The sequence below is a fragment of the Oreochromis aureus genome, linkage group 8 (assembly GCF_013358895.1).
Source record: "Oreochromis aureus strain Israel breed Guangdong linkage group 8, ZZ_aureus, whole genome shotgun sequence".
In the NCBI taxonomy this organism is placed as follows: Eukaryota; Metazoa; Chordata; class Actinopteri; order Cichliformes; family Cichlidae; genus Oreochromis; species Oreochromis aureus.
Genome location: NC_052949.1, coordinates 247,572 through 268,928, shown reverse-complemented (window position 1 = coordinate 268,928; position 21,357 = coordinate 247,572). Strand labels below are relative to the sequence as shown.

Below are 21,357 nucleotides of genomic sequence, written 5' to 3'. Positions count from 1 at the left end.
TCAACAACGATGCACAGGAAAGACGGTCAGACACCAACTAGGGAGGATCAGAAGGACAAACAGAACAACTGTCATCCCTCATGTAGCAGGTTTATCAGAGAAACTCAGGAGACTCTTCTCCAAGCACGACATCCCAGTGTACCCAGCCACACACTCAGACACAAACTGGTTCATCCCAAACACAAACTCAACAACGTAGTGTAGCTGTACAGTGTAGGGAGGAGTGCTCAGACCTCTACACTGCTGACACCAAACAGCCACTTTATAAACACACAACATAGAAGAGCCACCTCCACAGGACAAGACTCGGCTGTACTAAAGGACAAAGGTCACTGCTTTAAGGATGCAAATGTTCACATTCACCAGCTGCTTTTCAACGCGAGGAAAGCAGCTGGTCCTGATGGTGTAGCCGGTAGAGTGCTTAAAGCATGTGCAGACCAACTAGCAGAGGTTTTCACCACCATCTTCAACCTCTCACTGCTACAGTCTGTAGTACCATCCTGCCTTAAGTCAGCCACCATCGTTCCAGTGCCCAAGAAGAACACAGTGAGCTGCTTGAATGACTATCGTCCAGTTGCTTTAACACCCATAATTGCCAAATGTTTCGAACAGCTCATCATGTCACACATTAAAGCTGCCATCCCTGCCATCCTCGATCCATACCAGTTTGCATACAGGGCAAACAGGTCGACAGAGGATGCCATAATAACAGCTCTTCACACAGCCGTCACACACCTGGACTGTAGTAACACCTATGTGAGAATGCTGTTTGTGGACTTCAGCTCTGCCTTCAATACAGTTCAACCCCACAAACTGGTTAATAAACTAAGCAACTAAGGACCCAGCAGCTCACTGCGCAGCTGGATACTGGACTTCCTGAGCAACAGACCCCAGAACGTAAGAATGGGAGAGAACACCTCCTCCACCCTCATTCTGAATGTGGGTGTCCCACAGGGGTGTGTCCTCAGTCCCCTCTTATACTCACTTTTCACCCATGACTGTTCACCAATCCACACCAGTAACACCATTATAAAATTTGCTGATGACACCACTGTCATAGGACTGATGGACAACAACGATGATTCAGCCTACAGAGAGGAGGTTCAGCATCTGAAGCAATGGTGTGACGACAACAACCTGCATCTGAACACAGCCAAGACCAAGGAGATGGTAATCGACTTCAGAAGAACAAAGCGATCTGAGCACTCTACCCTCTACATTGATGGGGAGGAGGTAGAAAGGGTAGAAAGCTTTAAGTTCCTCGGAGTCCACATCTCGGCCGACCTTACGTGGTCCACAAACATCTCCCACCAGGTAGGGAAAGCACAACAAAGGCTGTACTTCCTCAGGAAACTACGTCAGGCCCAATTACCCCAGAGACTGCTAGTAAACTTCTACCGCTCCACCATTGAGAGCCTTCTGACTTACTGCTGCACACTCTGGTTCAACTGCTGCACCGCGGAGGACAAGAGGAAACTGCAGCGGGTGGTGAGGGCAGCAGAGCGGGCAATCGGCACTTCACTAACCCCCCTCAGAGACATTTATACTGGCAGACTTCAGCAGAAAGCCAGCATCATCATCAAAGACCCCTCGCACCCTGGACACTTACTTTTCCCCCCCTTCCTTCTGGTAAACGCTACAGGTCCATCAGGTCAAAGACAAACAGACTCAACAGAAGTTTTTACCCACAGGCTGTCAAACATGCCCTACCTCCACCCTGATTGGAGGATAACTGCACTGCCAATACTCATGGACATTACACCTTATTTATAAATCGTATTTCTGTTTATACGTCAGTGCAACCAACACCCTTACCTCTTTAAGCTGTATTTATTATAACCTTATTTAGTATAGTTCCAACAGCACCCCACTCAATGTGCAATATCACTGATCACACTGCACCTCTCAATGCACCTGCTAGTTAGATGGCATGTATGTGTATGTATATAGATGTAAGCGTGTATGTGGAAATATGTGTGTGTATGTATGTACGGATGCATATATGTATATATACATATATGTATGTATGTGCGTGTATGTTTGCAGGTGTATGTATAACTTGTACATATCTTTCTTGTGTAAATGTAAATTTGTCTGTTATTGTGTAAATACTTACGCTATTGTGTACTCCACACACATGGAGAGATGCCAAATTGCCTTTCACTGTTCTTGTAACAGTGACAATAAAAAGCTATTCTATTCTATTCTATTTTGGACAGAGAAGACAGATGCTTTGAAAGAGGAGTAAAAGAAGCATCTATGTCCACTGTGAACGGCCATCTTTGAACAGAGGGCGGGGCTTACGACACCAACTGTCTGCCATCTATTATCCAGTTCTGAGATCCTTCACAGACACCTTAACGCCCACTCACATGGGTGAATTGATCTCAATAGGTCACATGACAGTGTGAGGCAGGGTCTCACGATGGTTCACCTAAACCTCTGCTGATAGCAACTAGAGATGGCACGATACCACTTTTTTATGTCCGATACCGATACCGATATCATAAATTTGGATATCTGCCGATACCGATATGAATCCGATATTGTGTGTTTTTTAATCAATAAAACTGTTTTTTTAATATCTTGCTGCATTTTGTATAAGTTCATACTCAAGTTTAAATAAACAACAACACTAAAGCTATTCTGTTATACCTGTGTGTAAAAAATACACTGCACCCAAAATATTTCATAGTTCAGCAACACTGATCGATCTAATAAACTTAAACCTACTCCATCCTCCCTATTCTGGTATTTTAAAGAGTACTTAGCAGAAATATTAAGCAACCTAACTAATAGGGTTGGAAACTCCCAGCAAAAAAAAAAAAAAAAAAAGGGAACCACCCCCCACCCTCCACCTCATGATGCTTAATCAGTGTAATCAACTTTAATTTGATGCAGGGTGAAAAAAAATGCACAGAAATAAATTATTTTTCAAGAATAATTAAATAGATTCAACATCTTTCTTCAACAGAATTGCAGAATTCACAGATGGTACCTTCCCAAAGGAAAAAGTACTATAGCTTACTAGGGTATATTAGACTTAATAGTTACTATATACAGTAATGGACTTCTATACATTTTACATCAGATTAAAACTTTGGGTGTAAGATTCAGATAATTATTTATTAAAAGCTAGACATTTTAAATGAGAATAAGAAAGAAAAGTATGTCTTTGTGCCCCCTTTTCCCTGTTCATGCCCTATCGGCCCCCCTGGCTAAACTTTGCTAGATCCGCCCCTGCACAGTTACCAGCCGTCAGCTACATAGAAAAGGATCCTGGTGTAGAAAGTAATATTAAATAAATTCTAACAACAGCTTATCAAGCTTAAACGTGCTGCTGTTGTTCAGCCGCTGGTTTCCTCTTTGTGGGGCAAAGTGGGCCAAAAACAAAGAAGAGAGACGGACTCGCAACAGAAAAGCCGATCAGCTGATCGTTAAGCAGTTTCACGATTGAAGTAGCGGCAGGAAGGTGAGGGAGAGAGAGAGGCAGTCGCTCCATATATCGGTTGTTAAGCTTAACATGGGAACGCTTTACAAACATTCAGAGATGAACTTGCACACTTGCTTTACTTCTCTCTGGGATAACTTCGGAGATGAACTGCCGGATTGCTAGCGAGGCTACAAATACACACAGCCGCTCTATCACGTGAGCACACTGCTCCTACGTGCTACGGTTATGAGCTGAGTTACGCTGTGTCGCAAGTTTTGTGAGCTGCTTTTTTGATATTTAATGGATCGAATTACATTTTTTATTTTTCACCGATATTCGATCCAGTAATTTAGGTCAGTATCGGACCGATACCGATACGTAATATCGGATCGGTCCATCTCTAATAGCAACCACACCTTTTTTCACACTTTGGTTCCTGTGATGAGGGTAATGATCAATATAAGGGACACTCCCACTACCAGGGACTCTCCACCATTTGGTTTTACAGCTGAAGAAGCGTCTTGGATGAAACATGAAACATCTTCAAGAAACTTAAACGAGTCCAGCCGCTTGTGTTTTTACAAGCTCCTTAAATTAAGTCACCATGGTAACAGACATTCAGTGTTTTCTGAATAATGATTGAAATATTAAAAGGTCACAAACTAAACCGTGTTTACTAATTCAGAGTCTTCTCCTGTCACAACTCCATCAGTAACTGGCTTTGACCAATCAGGTTACAGCCCAATCATCAGATTTCGATGATTTCATGTGAACATACTGAGAGCTGTTTGGACCGACTCTGGTAGGCTATTCTGGACCAGAAATCAGATCTCTGATGATCTGTAAAGCATCCTGAACTGGGTGTGATGTAGAAAAATGGAGGATGTCTTGATGGTGTTATGCCACTTTGTGGTGGGTTTTCAGAACTACGTTGTGTCTCTGTGTGTTGCCTGCAGGTCATTGAGACGTTTTATGGTTATGATGAAGAGGCGTCTGTGGATTCTGATGGCTCGTCTTTGTCCTTTCACACTGACAGAACTCCAGATACTGAACCAGATGAGGTACGCGCACACACACACATACACACACACACTGTTTCCAAAGGTGAGAACATCCAAACGTGTTCTTAAGTCCAGTGGGATGTAAAAGGAAACAGCTGGTAGTTTCTGACTCTTGGAACAGACAGCGCTCAGCCTTTGATGGAGAGCTGACAGAAAGACAAAACCTTCAAAGATCCACCTTTGCTAGATTTTAAATAATAATTAGTGTGAATGCTTGAAAAGCATTCACAGTATTGTTCTTTTCTTCTACCTCTATTATTAGTGTGAATGCTTGTAAAAGCATTCACAGTATTGTTCTTCTAATCTTTATTGTGTGGATGCCCTAAAAGGGCTTCCACACTATTGTGTTCCTGTTTCTCTTTATTTCTTTATCTTTATTCTTCTAGTTGCTCCGTTTTTTGGCACTTAACTACTCCTCCAGTTTTCAGCCGATTTTCTCCGTTCAAACTCTAAACTGTTCTGCTCTTTCTGCTAATGACTGCTATGACTTTTGGTGTTTATTACTATTATACTTTTTAAAATATTACACTTTTTTCCTTTAATTTGTCCCATTGAAATGAATGGGAAACTTCCACAATTCTGCTAAAACTTGCTTGTCTTTGAAACTTAACTACGTCCTCATGCTTTCACCTAGAAACTCCATTCAAACTTTAAAATGTTCTCAGATTATTGGGCTATTCCTGTCTGATTCAGCTTTTTCAGATCTTCTACCGTTTTAATCTTATCTCTCTTTAAGTTTTCAGTTGCAAAATTGTGATTTTTCAGAAAATACATGCGTTGCTATGGTTGCTATGCAATTAAGTCAGAGTGAGTGCTGGTCCGTTCTGAATTTTCTCTTCATGTCTAAACAACTTCTTGCTACTCACTCAATTTCCACTCAACCCCCACAAATTATACATCAAAACGTAGGTATTTTTGCTGGCTTTCAGAAAATGTCACTATCTTTATTGTGAGGTTTACCGTTTTTTCACAAATTGCCTCGGAGTGACACAAGGTCTGACAAGTCCCCATTCAAAGTCTATGGGGAGGTTTTGAAATTCAGAGCTGAAATTCTGTAACGGGAGGCATTTTCAAATTGCCATATCTCTTTAACAAAGCAAAGTTAGGACATGAGGCTTGTGCCAATATATCTTCAGACACTGCTGACACTCACAGTGGAAGCAGTTTTTACAATTATCTTACCGTTGAGCAATGAAATTACGTTTGTTTGAGGGTGGAAATCTGTCCTCCTCTCAGTTTTCAAACTCCGAAAATGAAGCCGTTTCTTCTCTCGTCATATCTCCACGACGGAGGTAGAACGAGCTATGAAAATCGCAGTGAAAGTACACCAAAGTCCGCTGATTCACCCAGTACAAGAATTATGCTGCTAGCCCTCCTAGTTTTTGAGTTACACGACGTTTTGTAACTCCAAAAACGGCGGCGGTTTTCGCCTCTCACTGCGATCTATTTTCTGACTGCCCAAGTATCTGTCTTTCAGACCGCCGCCCCTTTCCAGGTGGCGCAATCAGTAATGACACGGCTTTGCAGCTCAAAGGTCGTGGGTTCAATCCCGCCTTGGTCCATGTTTTTTTTTTTTTTCACTACAAATTTATACACTATCACAGACCTGTAATTTATATTGCTAATTTATTACAATTCTGCAAAGTTTTATGATTTTAGCAGCTTTTCTAATATGGACCTCAGATTCTTGTTAACGCTCCATGGCAGAAACAAGTACACAGCCTGATGAAGCAGACAGAGGCAGTACCTCTGATTGGTGAATTTGAGCAGAACCAGGTTGTTCTTTCATTTCATTTCTTTATTTATTTCACACATGGTTCAACAGTGTTTCTTTTTCTACATACAGAACCTTCTGCCTCTTTTCAGCAGAAATTCTGCTCATTCACCTCTTCTCTTGTGTTGGAGTGCCCTCTTGTGACGCCTTTTGGGTAGTGCCTTAGTAAACGTGAACACTGCAAAGAAGTGGTATCAGACTGGTTTGTAGTGGAGGAATTTGTTGCCAGTTTCTTTCATCTTTAATCCGTATTCATGTTGTAATGTAGTAGTACCACAATATGGCAGAAACACTATGTTTTGGCACAAATACTTTGATTTAGTATACTTTAGCTTCTTCAGCTTCTTCACCCCTTTTCAGCAAAATCTTCATTTTTTTCACCCCTTTTCAGCACAAATTCCAGCTTTTTTGGCTGTATTCAGAAAAAAGAAAACTCTTTTCAGCAGAAACTCTGCTGATTCATGTCTTTTCAGCACAAGTTTCTGCTTCTTTGCCTCTTTTCTGCAGAAATTCTGCTGATTCACCTCTTTTCTGCAAAATTTTCAGCCTTTTCACCTCTTCTCAGCACAATTCTCAGCAGCTTCTGTTCATTTCAGCAGAATTGTCCGTCTCGCCACCTCTTCTTTGTAAGAATGACTTTGGCTCAGGGAAATGAATAGCCGCCTTTGAGCAGAAATTCTGCTGATTCATCTCTTTTCAGCGCAACTTATTGCTTCTTTACCTCTTTTCTGCAGAAATTCTGCTGATTCACCTCTTTTCTGCAAAATTTTCAGCCTTTTCACTTCTTCTCAGCACAATTCTCAGCAGCTTCTGCTCATTTAGCAAAATTGTCAGTTTCTCCATCTCTTGCTTTTGAGAGAAAGAGTTTGGTTCAGTGAGATGAGCAGCTGCCTTGAAACGAGAAGGGCCAGGTTCAAATTCCGGTCATGACAAAACCTGTTTTCAGTTTTCTCTTTTGTTCTTTTGTTCTGCCTCTTTTCTGCAGAAATTATGCTGATTCACCTCTTTTCTGCAAAATTTTCAGCCTTTTCACCTCTTCTCAGCACAATTCTCAGCAGCTTCTGCTCATTTTAGCAGAATTGTCGGTCTCTCCTCCTCTTTTTTGAGAGAATGAGTTTAGCTCAGTGAGATGAGTAGCTGCCTTGAGCCCAAGAGGTCCAGGTTCGAATCCTGCTCAGGGTGACATTCTTTTTTCACCACCATACAACTTTTTGCAACTTTTCATCGTTTTCAGCTTTTCAGCAGACAGCTTCAGCGTTAAGGCATCCACACAGCATTTTCGCAGGAAATGCAAATTGTGTGGATGCTTTATGCATCCACACTATTGAGTTCCTGTTTCTCTTTATTCTTTATTGTGTGGATGCCCTCAAGGGCTTCCACACTATTGTTTTCCTGTTTCTCTTTATTCTTTATTATTATTCTTCAAGTTGCTCCGTTCTTTGGACCTTATCTACTCTTTCAGTTTTTGTGCTATTTGCACCATTCAACTCTTAAAAAATTCTGCTCTTTCTGCTCTTTCCTGCTATGACTTTTGGTGCTCATAACTTCTATACTTTTTGAGATATTGAATTTTTTTTGCAATATTTTTTGCCCATTGAAATGAATGGAACACATTATCAATGTGGTCACTTGTTTCTGCTCACCGGGCTGAGCTGTGTTTTAGCTCAGTGAGATGAGCAGCCGTTCTCAGACTGGGAGGCCTGGGTTCAAATCCCGCTTATGGCAACATTTCTTTCAGTTAACAATTAAACTTTTTTAACTCTTTTTAACTCAATTTCAGCTTTTTCACCCCTTTTCACCAAAATTTTCAGTTTTTTCACCTCTTTTCAGCCCAAATTCTGCTTATTCACCTCTTCTGCAAAATTTTCAGCCTTTTCACCTCTTATCAGCACAAATCTCAGCTGTTTTCAGAAAAAAACTCTTTTCAGCAGAAATTCTGCTGATTCATCTCTTTTCAGTGCAACGTTCTGCTTCTTTGCCTCTTTTCTGCAGAAATTCTGCTGATTCACTTCTTTTCTGCAAAATTTTCAGCCTTTTCACCTCTTATCAGCACAATTCTCAGCAGCTTCTGCTCATGTCAGCAAACTTGTCAGTCTCTCCACCTATTCTTTGTCAGAATGAGTTTGACTCAGTGAGATGAGTGGCTGCCTTGAGACCAGGAAGGCCAGGTTCGAATCCTGCTCAGGGAGAAATTTTTTTCACCACTTTTCAGCAAAAATTTCTCCGTCTTTACCCCTTTCAGTAGAATTTTGGCTTTTCACCACTTTTCAGCAAAAATTTTATGCTTCTTCACCTGTTTTCAGCAGAATTTTCAGTTTCTTCACCGCCATATAACTTTTTGCAAGTTTTCAACTTTTTCAGCTTTTTCAGCAGGCAACTTCAGCGTTAAGGCATCCACACAGCATTTTCGCAGGAAATGCAAATTTTTCTAGTTATTATTAGTGTGAATGCTTGTAAAAGCATTCACAGTATTGTTGTTGTAATCTTTATTCTATTTTATTATTATTATAGATTCCGTACGTTTTTTGTACTCCTACTCCTTCAAAACCGTTCAACTTAGAAAAACCATTCAAACACTGTTAGATTCCTCTTCTTTAGGACATGACTGCTTCTATTTTTCTCATTTTTAACATGTATATTTTTAATTTTATTTAACTTTTTTCAACAAAAATTTCCCATGTATTTCAATGGGGAGACCCTTCAAATCCTCATTCAACTTACTCATTTTCAAACTGTATCTACTTCAACATACGTTGACATAGAGCCACCATTCAAACTTTAAAACGAAGACAAGACATTCAACTATTCAACTTGTATTTATCTTTTCAATATCTGTTATACTTTTCTTCAGTTCCAGTTTAAGTTTCATGATGTTTTTCAGCCGTTTCAGAGTTTATAATGGGTGTGTATGGGACGGAATGTTGGGGCTAGAGTGAGACAGCTCAACTGCTAGAGTGAGAGGAGCAAAAAATTAATCTTAAAATATTTTTAAAACTGCTCCTGTGTCCGCAGCGTTTGCTCCACTAGTCTGATTTTACCCTCAAAACGTAGCCATCGCTGTCCTCTTTCATCCAATGTGTTTACTATTGTACTAAGTGTTATGGTTCTTTCATAAATGTCACCAAAGCACAGCCTCCTCCTCCAACTCCTCCATAGACTCCAATGTTAAAATGGCTCAGAAGGTTCGTTTGAAAATCAGAAGTACAGGCTGTCTTTCCACTGTCACCACGTCCATATATTAAACTCTACAAGCATGAAAACTGAGAATTCAGTAGACTAGACATTGCTGTCGCTCACGGTGAAAGAATTTTGTCAATACGACCTATACTTTTCATTTGGGAAGGATTTGTTTGGGCCTGACTTTTCTGTTCATTTTAAGCAGCAAAAGTGAGGTGCATGTCTGTGTGCGTGTGTATGGAGCCACTGGGTGCAGTCACTATAGCAACCAGGCTCACACCTGCCTGCCTAACGAGTTCTGTCTCTCACTGTGCCAAGATTCATCTTAAACACTTCTCTTTCAACTGCTGCTGTGTCCATAGTGTTTGCTCTACAGCCATCATTTTACCCTCAAAACGTCGCCATCGTTGTTCTCTTTCCAACACTGCGTCTTTCAAAGCTCAGAGATGTAAAGGTTTTAAACTGTGTGGATCCAAGTGGAAGGATCAGATTTGAGTCATTCAGTGATTCAAAGAATATGAACTTTTAATATTCATTCAGATGTTTTCTGACTCTAAATTTTCTTTTCTCATTACTTAGGTTTTCTAATTTACATTTAAAACATTTTCAGCTATTTTCCAACTTCTTCTCTGTGCTTGTCAGCTTTTAGCAGTTCAGCTTTTTGTTTTCAGGTGCAGATTTCTGCATTTTCATCTCATTCAACATTTTTAACTTAAAATTCAGCAATTAATTCATTTCAGTGCACATTCAGATTCAAGCATTCACACTGCAGTTTCTTCAGAAAATGCACTTTCTAGTTATATTTTATTATATATTCCGTACGTTTTTTGTACTGTATCTCCTTCAAAACCGTTCAACTTAGAAAAACCATTCAAACACCGTTAGATTCCACTTCTTTTGGACATGACTGCTTCTATTTTTCTCATTTTTAACATTTATATTTTTAATTTTATTCAACTTTTTCAACAAAATTTCCCATGTATTTCAATGGGGAGACCCTTAAAATCCTCATTCAACTTACTCCTCTTTAAACTGTATCTACTTCCACATACATTGACGTAGAGCCACCATTCAAACTTTAAAACGAAGACAAGACATTCAACTATTCAACTTGTATTTATCTTTTCAATATCTGTTATACTTTTTCTTCAGTTCCAGTTTAAGTTTCATGATGTTTTTCAGCCGTTTCAGAGTTTATAATGGGTGTGTATGGGACGGAATGTTGGGGCTAGAGTGAGACAGCTCAACTGCTAGAGTGAGAGGAGCAAAAAATTAATCTTAAAATATTTTTTAAACTGCTCCTGTGTCCGCAGCGTTTGCTCCACTAGTCTGATTTTACCCTCAAAACGTAGCCATCGCTGTCCTCTTTCATCCAATGTGTTTACTATTGTACTAAGTGTTATGGTTCTTTCATAAATGTCACCAAAGCACAGCCTCCTCCCTCCAACTCCTCCATAGACTCCAATGTTAAAATGGCTCAGAAGGTTCGTTTGAAAATCAGAAGTACAGGCTGTCTTTCCACTGTCACCACGTCCATATATTAAACTCTACAAGCATGAAAACTGAGAATTCAGTAGACTAGACATTGCTGTCGCTCACGGTGAAAGAATTTTGTCAATACGACCTATACTTTTCATTTGGGAAGGATTTGTTTGGGCCTGACTTTTCTGTTCATTTTAAGCAGCAAAAGTGAGGTGCATGTCTGTGTGCGTGTGTATGGAGCCACTGGGTGCAGTCACTATAGCAACCAGGCTCACACCTGCCTGCCTAACGAGTTCTGTCTCTCACTGTGCCAAGATTCATCTTAAACACTTCTCTTTCAACTGCTGCTGTGTCCATAGTGTTTGCTCTACAGCCATCATTTTACCCTCAAAACGTCGCCATCGTTGTTCTCTTTCCAACACTGCGTCTTTCAAAGCTCAGAGATGTAAAGGTTTTAAACTGTGTGGATCCAAGTGGAAGGATCAGATTTGAGTCATTCAGTGATTCAAAGAATATGAACTTTTAATATTCATTCAGATGTTTTCTGACTCTAAATTTTCTTTTCTCATTACTTAGGTTTTTCTAATTTACATTTAAAACATTTTCAGCTATTTTCCAACTTCTTCTCTGTGCTTGTCAGCTTTTAGCAGTTCAGCTTTTTTGTTTTCAGGTGCAGATTTCTGCATTTTTCATCTCATTCAACATTTTTAACTTAAAATTCAGCAATTAATTCATTTCAGTGCATACATTCAGATTCAAGCATTCACACTGCAGTTTCTTCAGAAAATGCACTTTCTAGTTATATTTTATTATATATTCCGTACGTTTTTTGTACTGTATCTCCTTCAAAACCGTTCAACTTAGAAAAACCATTCAAACACCGTTAGATTCCACTTCTTTTGGACATGACTGCTTCTATTTTTCTCATTTTTAACATTTATATTTTTAATTTTATTCAACTTTTTTCAACAAAATTTCCCATGTATTTCAATGGGAGACCCTTAAAATCCTCATTCAACTTACTCCTCTTTAAACTGTATCTACTTCCACATACATTGACGTAGAGCCACCATTCAAACTTTAAAACGAAGACAAGACATTCAACTATTCAACTTGTATTTATCTTTTCAATATCTGTTATACTTTTCTTCAGTTCCAGTTTAAGTTTCATGATGTTTTTCAGCCGTTTCAGAGTTTATAATGGGTGTGTATGGGACGGAATGTTGGGGCTAGAGTGAGACAGCTCAACTGCTAGAGTGAGAGGAGCAAAAAATTAATCTTAAAATATTTTTTTAAAACTGCTCCTGTGTCCGCAGCGTTTGCTCCACTAGTCTGATTTTACCCTCAAAACGTAGCCATCGCTGTCCTCTTTCATCCAATGTGTTTACTATTGTACTAAGTGTTATGGTTCTTTCATAAATGTCACCAAAGCACAGCCTCCTCCCTCCAACTCCTCCATAGACTCCAATGTTAAAATGGCTCAGAAGGTTCGTTTGAAAATCAGAAGTACAGGCTGTCTTTCCACTGTCACCACGTCCATATATTAAACTCTACAAGCATGAAAACTGAGAATTCAGTAGACTAGACATTGCTGTCGCTCACGGTGAAAGAATTTTGTCAATACGACCTATACTTTTCATTTGGGAAGGATTTGTTTGGGCCTGACTTTTCTGTTCATTTTAAGCAGCAAAAGTGAGGTGCATGTCTGTGTGCGTGTGTGTATGGAGCCACTGGGTGCAGTCACTATAGCAACCAGGCTCACACCTGCCTGCCTAACGAGTTCTGTCTCTCACTGTGCCAAGATTCATCTTAAACACTTCTCTTTCAACTGCTGCTGTGTCCATAGTGTTTGCTCTACAGCCATCATTTTACCCTCAAAACGTCGCCATCGTTGTTCTCTTTCCAACACTGCGTCTTTCAAAGCTCAGAGATGTAAAGGTTTTAAACTGTGTGGATCCAAGTGGAAGGATCAGATTTGAGTCATTCAGTGATTCAAAGAATATGAACTTTTAATATTCATTCAGATGTTTTCTGACTCTAAATTTTCTTTTCTCATTACTTAGGTTTTTCTAATTTACATTTAAAACATTTTCAGCTATTTTCCAACTTCTTCTCTGTGCTTGTCAGCTTTTAGCAGTTCAGCTTTTTTGTTTTCAGGTGCAGATTTCTGCATTTTTCATCTCATTCAACATTTTTAACTTAAAATTCAGCAATTAATTCATTTCAGTGCATACATTCAGATTCAAGCATTCACACTGCAGTTTCTTCAGAAAATGCACTTTCTAGTTATATTTTTATTATATATTCCGTGCGTTTTTGTACTGTATCTCCTTCAAAACCGTTCAACTTAGAAAAACCATTCAAACACCGTTAGATTCCACTTCTTTTGGACATGACTGCTTCTATTTTTCTCATTTTTAACATTTATATTTTTATTTTATTCAACTTTTTCAACAAAAATTTCCCATGTATTTCAATGGGGAGACCCTTAAAATCCTCATTCAACTTACTCCTCTTTAAACTGTATCTACTTCCACATACATTGACGTAGAGCCACCATTCAAACTTTAAAACGAAGACAAGACATTCAACTATTCAACTTGTATTTATCTTTTCAATATCTATTATACTTTTTCTTCAGTTCCAGTTTAAGTTTCATGATGTTTTTTCAGCCGTTTCAGAGTTTATAATGGGTGTGTATGGGACGGAATGTTGGGGCTAGAGTGAGACAGCTCAACTGCCAGAGTGAGAGGAGCGAAAAAATTAATCTTAAAATATTTTTTAAAACTGCTGCTGTGTCCGCAGCGTTTGCTCTACTGGTCTGATTTTACCCTCAAAACGTAGCCATCGCTGTCCTCTTTCATCCAATGTGTTTACTATTGTACTAGGTGTTATGGTTCTTTCATAAATGTCACCAATGCACAGCCTCCTCCCTCCAACTCCTCCATAGACTCTAATGTTAAAATGGCTCAGAAGGTTCGTTTGAAAACCAGAAGTACAGGCTGTCTTTACACTGTCACCACGTCCATATAATAAACTCCACAAGCATGAAAACTGAGAATTAGGTAGACTGGACATTGCTGCCGCTCACGGTGAAAAGAATTTTGTCAATAGGACCTGTACTTTTCATTTGGGAGCGATTTGTTTCGACCTGACTTTTCTATTCATTTTAAGCAGCAAAAGTGAGGTGCATGTCTGTGCGTGTGTATGGAGCCAGTGGGTGCAGTCACTATAGCAACCAGGCTCACACCTGCCTGCCTAATGAGCTCTGTCTCTCACTCTGCCAAGATTCATCTTAAACACTTCTCTTTCAACTGCTGCTGTGTCCACAGTGTTTGCTCTACAGCCATCATTTTACCCTCAAAACGTCACCATCGTTGTTCTCTTTCCAACAGAGTGTCTTTGAAAGCTCAGATATGTAAAGTTTTTAAACTGTGTGGATCCAAGTGGAGGGATCACATTTTAGTCATTCAGTGATTCAAAGAATATGAACTTTTAATATTCATTCAGATGTTTTCTGACTCTAAATAGTCTTTTGTCATTTCTTATGTTTTTCTAATTTACATTTAAAACATTTTCAGCTCTTTTCCAACTTCTTCTCTGTGGTTGTCAGCTTTTAGCAGTTCAGCTTTTTTTTTCAGCTACAAATTTCTGTATTTTTCATCTCATTCAACATTTTTAACTTAAAATTCAGCAATTAATTCATTTCAGTGCATACATTCAGATTCACATTCAGATTCAGAGCATTCACACTGCAGTTTCTTCAGAAATGCATTTTCTAGTTATTAGTGTGAATGCTTGTAAAAGCATTCACAGTATTGTTCTTCTAATCTTTATTATTAGTGTGAATGCTTGTAAAAGCATTCACAGTATTGTTGTTGTAATTAGTGTGAATGCTTGTAAAAGCATTCACAGTATTGTTCTTCTAATCTTTATTATTATTATTATTATTATATTTTATTATATATTCACGACGTTTTTTGTAGTCTATCTCCTTCAAAACCGTTCAACTTAGAAAACCATTCAAACACCGTTAGATTCCACTTCTTTAGGACATGACTGCTTCTATTTTTCTCATTTATAACATTTATATTTTTAATTTTATTCAACTTTTTCAACAAAAATTTCCCATGTATTTCAATGGGAGACCCTTCAAATCCTCATTCAACTCACTCCTCTTTAAACTGTATCTACTTCAACATACGTTGACATAGAGCCACCATTCAAACTTTAAAACGAAGACAAGACATTCAACTATTCAACTTGTATTTATCTTTTCAATATCTGTTATACTTTTCTTCAGTTCCAGTTTAAGTTTCATGATGTTTTTTCAGCCGTTTCAGAGTTTATAATGGGTGTGTATGGGACGGAATGTTGGGGCTAGAGGAGAAAGCTGAACTGCTAGAGTGAGAGGAGCGAAAAAATTAATCTTAAAATCTTTTTAAAACTGCTGCTGTGTCCACAGCGTTTGATCTACAGGTATGATTTTACCCTCAAAACGTAGCCATCGCTGTCCTCTTTCATCCAATGTGTTTACTATTGTACTAGGTGTTATGGTTCTTTCATAAATGTCACCAAAGCACAGCCTCCTCCCTCCAACTCCTCCATAGACTCCAATGTTAAAGTGGCTCAGAAAGTTCCTTTGAAAATCAGAAGAGCAGGCTGTCTTTACACTGTCACCACATCCATATAATAAACTCCACAGGCATGAAAACTGAGAATTAGGTAGACTAGACATTGCTGCCGCTCACGGTGAAAGAATTTTGTCAATACGACATGTACTTTTCATTTGGGAAGGATTTGTTTCGGGCCTGACTTTTCTGTTCATTTTAAGCAGCAAAAGTGAGGTGCATGTCTGTGTGCGTGTGTATGGAGCCCTGGCTCAGTCACTATAGCAACCAGGCTCACACCTGCCTGCCTAACGAGCTCTCTCTCACTCTGCCAAGATTCATCTTGAACACTTCTCTTTCAACAGCTGCTGTGTCCACAGTGTTTGCTCTACAGCCATCATTTTACCCTCAAAACGAAGCCATCGTTCTTCTCTTTCCAACAGCGTGTCTTTCAAAGCTCAGATATGTAAAGTTTTTTTAAACTGTGTGGATCCAAGTGGAGGGATCACATTTTAGTCATTCAGTGATTCAAAGAATATGAACTTTTAATATTCATTCAGATGTTTTCTGACTCTAAATAGTCTTTTGTCATTTCTTATGTTTTTCTAATTTACATTTAAAACATTTTCAGCTCTTTTCCAACTTCTTCTCTGTGGTTGTCAGCTTTTAGCAGTTTAGCTTTTTTGTTTTCAGGTACAAATTTCTGTATTTTTCATCTCATTCAACATTTTTAACTTAAAATTCAGCAATTAATTCATTTCAGTGCATACATTCAGATTCAAGCATTCACACTGCAGTTTCTTCAGAAAATGCATTTTCTAGTCTTTCTTATTATCTATTATTCCATATTCCGTACGTTTTTTGGCATCTAACTCCTTCAAAACCGTTCAACTTAGAAAAACCATTCAAACACCGTTAGATTCCTCTTCTTTAGGACATGACTGCTTCTATTTTTCTCATTTATAACATTTATATTTTTAATTTTATTCAACTTTTTTCAACAAAAATTTCCCATGTATTTCAATGGGGAGAACCTTCAAATTCTCATTCAACTTACTCCTCTTCAAACTGTATCTACTTCCACATACGTTAACATAGAACCACCATTCAAACTTTAAAACGAAGACAAGACTTTCAATTATTCAACTTGTATTTATCTTTTCAATATCTGTTATACTTTTTCTTCAGTTCCAGTTTAAGTTTCATGATGTTTTTTAAGCCATTTCAGAGTTTATAATGGGTGTGTATGGGACGGAATGTTGGGGCTAGAGTGAGACAGCTCAACTGCTAGAGTGAGAGGAGCGAAAAAATTAATCTTAAAATATTTTTAAAACTGCTGCTGTGTCCACGGTGTTTGCTCTACAGGTATGATTTTACCCTCAAAACGTAGCCATCGCTGTCCTCTTTCATCCAATGTGTTTACTATTGTACTAGGTGTTATGGTTCTTTCATAAATGTCACCAAAGCACAGCCTCCTCCCTCCAACTCCTCCATAGACTCTAATGTTAAAATGGCTCAGAAGGTTCGTTTGAAAATCAGAAGAGCATGGTGTTTTTACACTGTCACCACGTCCATATAATAAACTCCACAGGCATGAAAACTGAGAATTAGGTAGACTGGACATTGCTGCCACTCACGGTGAAAAGAATTTCGTCAATAGGACCTGTACTTTTCATTTGGGAAGGATTTGTTTGGGTCTGACTTTTCTGTTCATTTTAAGCAGCAAAAGTGAGGTGCATGTCTGTGCGTGTGTATGGAGCCACTGGGTGCAGTCACTATAGCAACCAGGCTCACACCTGCCTGCCTAACGAGCTCTGTCTATCACTGTGCCAAGATTCATCTTAAACACTTCTCTTTCAACTGCTGCTGTGTCCACAGTGTTTGCTCTACAGCCATCATTTTACCCTCAAAACGAAGCCATCGTTGTTCTCTTTCCAACAGCATGTCTTTCAAAGCTCATAGATACAAATGTTTTAAACTGTGTGCATCCAAGTGGAGGGATCACATTTTAGTCATTCAGTTATTCAAAGAATATGAACTTTTAATATTCATTCAGATGTTTTCTGACTCTAAATTTTCTGTTCTCATTTCTTAGGTTTTCCAAATTTTAATTTAAAAACTTTTCAGCTATTTTCCAACTTCTTCTGTGTGAACATCAGCTTTCAGGAGTTCTGCACTTTTGTTTTCAGGTTAAAAACTCTGTATTTTCCAGCTCATTCAACATTTTTAACTTATAATTCAGCAATTAATTCATTTCAGTGCATACATTCAGATTCAAGCATTCACACTGCAGTTTCTTCAGAAAATGCACTTTCTAGTTATTATATCATATTCCGTACGTTTTTTGGCATCTATCTCCTTCAAAACCGTTCAACTTAGAAAAACCATTCAAACACCATTAGATTCCTCTTCTTTTGGACATGACTGCTTCTATTTTTCTCATTTATAACATTTATATTTTTAAAATTATTCAACTTTTTTCAACAAAAATTTCCCATGTATTTCAATGGGAAGACCCTTCAAAATCTCCTTCAACTTACTCATTTTTAAACTCTTATTACTTCCATATACGTTGACATAGAGCCACCATTCAAACTTTAAAATGAAGACAAGACATTCAACTATTCAACTTGTATTTATCTTTTCAATATCTGTTATACTTTTTCTTCAGTTCCAGTTTAAGTTTCATGATGATTTTTCAGCCGTTTCAGAGTTTATAATGGGTGTGTATGGGACGGAATGTTGGGGCTAGAGTGAGACAGCTCAACTGCCAGAGTGAGAGGAGCAAAAAAATAATCTTAAAATATTTTTTAAAACTGCTGCTGTGTCCGCAGCGTTTGCTCTACAGGTATGATTTTACCCTCAAAACGTAGCCATCGCTGTCCTCTTTCATCCAATGTGTTTACTATTGTACTAGGTGTTATGGTTCTTTCATAAATGTCACCAGAGCACAGCCTCCTCCCTCCAACTCCTCCATAGACTCTAATGTTAAAATGGCTCAGAAGGTTCGTTTGAAAATCAGAAGAGCATGGTGTTTTTACACTGTCACCACGTCCATATAATAAACTCCACAGGCATGAAAACTGAGAATTAGGTAGACTGGACATTGCTGCCGCTCACGGTGAAAGAATTTCGTCAATAGGACCTGTACTTTTCATTTGGGAGCACTTTGTTTCGACCTGACTTTTCTGTTCATTTTAAGCAGCAAAAGTGAGGTGCATGTCTGTGTGCGTGTGTACTGAGCCATTGGGTGCAGTTACTATAGCAACCAGGCTCACACCTGCCTGCCTAACGAGCTCTGTCTCTCACTGTGCCAAGATTCATCTTAAACACTTCTCTTTCAACTGCTGCTGTGTCCACAGTGTTTGGTCTACAGCCATCATTTTACCCTCAAAACGAAGCCAACGTTCTTCTCTTTCCAACAGCATGTCTTTCAAAGCTCAGAGATGTAAACCTTTAAAAGTGTGTGGTTCCAAGTGGAGGGATCACACTTTAGTCATTCAGTGATTCAAAGAATATGAACTTTTAATATTCATTCAGATGTTTTCTGACTCTAAATTTTCTGTTCTCATTTCTTAGGTTTTCCAAATTTTAATTTAAAAACTTTTCAGCTATTTTCCAACTTCTTCTGTGTGAACATCAGCTTTCAAAAGTTCTGCACTTTTGTTTTCATGTTAAAAACTCTGTATTTTCCAGCTCATTCAACATTTTTATTTTTAACTTAAAATTCAGCAATTAATTCATTTCAGTGCATACATTCAGATTCAAGCATTCACACTGCAGTTTCTTCAGAAAATGCACTTTCTAGTTATTATTATATATTCCGTACGTTTTTTGGCATCTATCTCCTTCAAAACCGTTCAACTTAGAAAAACCATTCAAACACCGTTAGATTCCTCTTCTTTTGGACATGACTGCTTCTACTTTTCTCATTTATAACATTTATATTTTTAAAATTATTCAACTTTTTTCAACAAAAATTTCCCATGTATTTCAATGGGGAGACCCTTCAAATTCTCCTTCAACTTAGTCCTCTTAAAACTGTATCTACTTTCATATACATTGACGTAGAGCCACCATTCAAACTTTAAAACGAAGACAAGACATTCAACTATTCAACTTGTATTTATCTTTTCAATATCTATTATACTTTTTCTTCAGTTCCAGTTTAAGTTTCATGATGTTTTTTCAGCCGTTTCAGAGTTTATAATGGGTGTGTATGGGACGGAATGTTGGGGCTAGAGTGAGACAGCTCAACTGCTAGAGTGAGAGGAGCAAAAAAATTCATCTTAAAATATTTTTTAAAACTGCTGCTGTGTCCACGGTGTTTGGTCTACAGGTATGATTTTACCCTCAAAACGTAGCCATCGCTGTCCTCTTTCATCCAATGTGTTTACTATTGTACTAGGTGTTATGGTTCTTTCATAAATGTCACCAATGCACAGCCTCCTCCCTCCAACTCCTCCATAGACTCTAATGTTAAAATGGCTCAGAAGGTTCGTTTGAAAACCAGAAGTACAGGCTGTCTTTACACTGTCACCCCGTCCATATAATAAACTCCACAAGCATGAAAACTGAGAATTTGGTAGACTAGACATTGCTGTCGCTCACGGTGAAAGAATTTTGTCAATAGGACCTGTACTTTTCATTTGGGAGCGATTTGTTTCGACCTGACTTTTCTGTTCATTTTAAGCAGCAAAAGTGAGGTGCATGTCTGTGCGCGTGTATGGAGCCATTGGGTGCAGTCACTATAGCAACCAGGCTCACACCTGCCTGCCTAACGAGCTCTCTCTCACTGTGCCAAGATTCATCTTAAACACTTCTCTTTCAACTGCTGCTGTGTCCACAGTGTTTGCTCTACAGCCATCATTTTACCCTCAAAACGAAGCCATCGTTGTTCTCTTTACAACACAGTGTCTTTCAAAGCTCATAGATACAAATGTTTTAAACTGTGTGCATCCAAGTGGAGGGATCACATTTTAGTCATTCAGTTATTCAAACAATATGAACTTTTAATATTCATTCAGATGTTTTCTGACTCTAAATTTTCTTTTCTCATTTCTTAGGTTTTTCTAATTTTAATTTAAAAACTTTTTCAGCTGTTTTCCAACTTCTTCTATGTGAACATCGGCTTTCAAAAGTTCTGCACTTTTGTTTTCAGGTTAAAAACTCTGTATTTTTCATCTCATTCAACATTTTTAACTTAAAATTCGGCAATCAATTCATTTCAGTGCATACATTCAGATTCAAGCATTCACACTGCAGTTTCTTCAGAAAATGCACTTTCTAGTTATTCTATTTTCTATATTCCGTACGTTTTTTGTACTCTATCTCCTTCAAAACCGTTCAACTTAGAAAAACCATTCAAACACCGTTAGATTCCTCTTCTTTTGGACATGACTGCTTCTATTTTTCTCATTTTTAACATTTATATTTTTAATTTTATTCAACTTTTTTCAACAAAAATTTCCCATGTATTTCAATGGGGAGACCCTTCAAATTCTCCTTCAACTTACTCATTTTCAAACTGTATCTACTTCCATATACATTGACATAGAGCCACCATTCAAACTTTAAAACGAAGACAAGACATTCAACTATTCAACTTGTATTTATCTTTTCAATATCTATTATACTTTTTCTTCAGTTCCAGTTTAAGTTTCATGATGTTTTTTCACCCGTTTCAGAGTTTATAATGGGTGTGTATGGGACGGAATGTTGGGGCTAGAGTGAGACAGCTGAACTGCTAGAGTGAGACGAGCAAAAAAATTAAATCTTAAAATATTTTTAAAACTGCTGCTGTGTCCACGGTGTTTGGTC

General features: G+C 38.3%; 1 protein-coding gene across 1 annotated transcript in view; it reads left to right on the top strand.

Annotated features, from left to right (window-relative positions):
* The window catches only part of jakmip3 (Janus kinase and microtubule interacting protein 3), a 79,290-nt gene that overhangs the window by 31,600 nt on the left and 26,333 nt on the right, over positions 1–21,357 (top strand). The window contains exon 12 of the mRNA XM_039616509.1: positions 4,390–4,494. Within this exon, the coding sequence (XP_039472443.1) occupies positions 4,390–4,494 (105 nt within the window). The remainder of the gene's footprint in view (positions 1–4,389; positions 4,495–21,357) is intronic.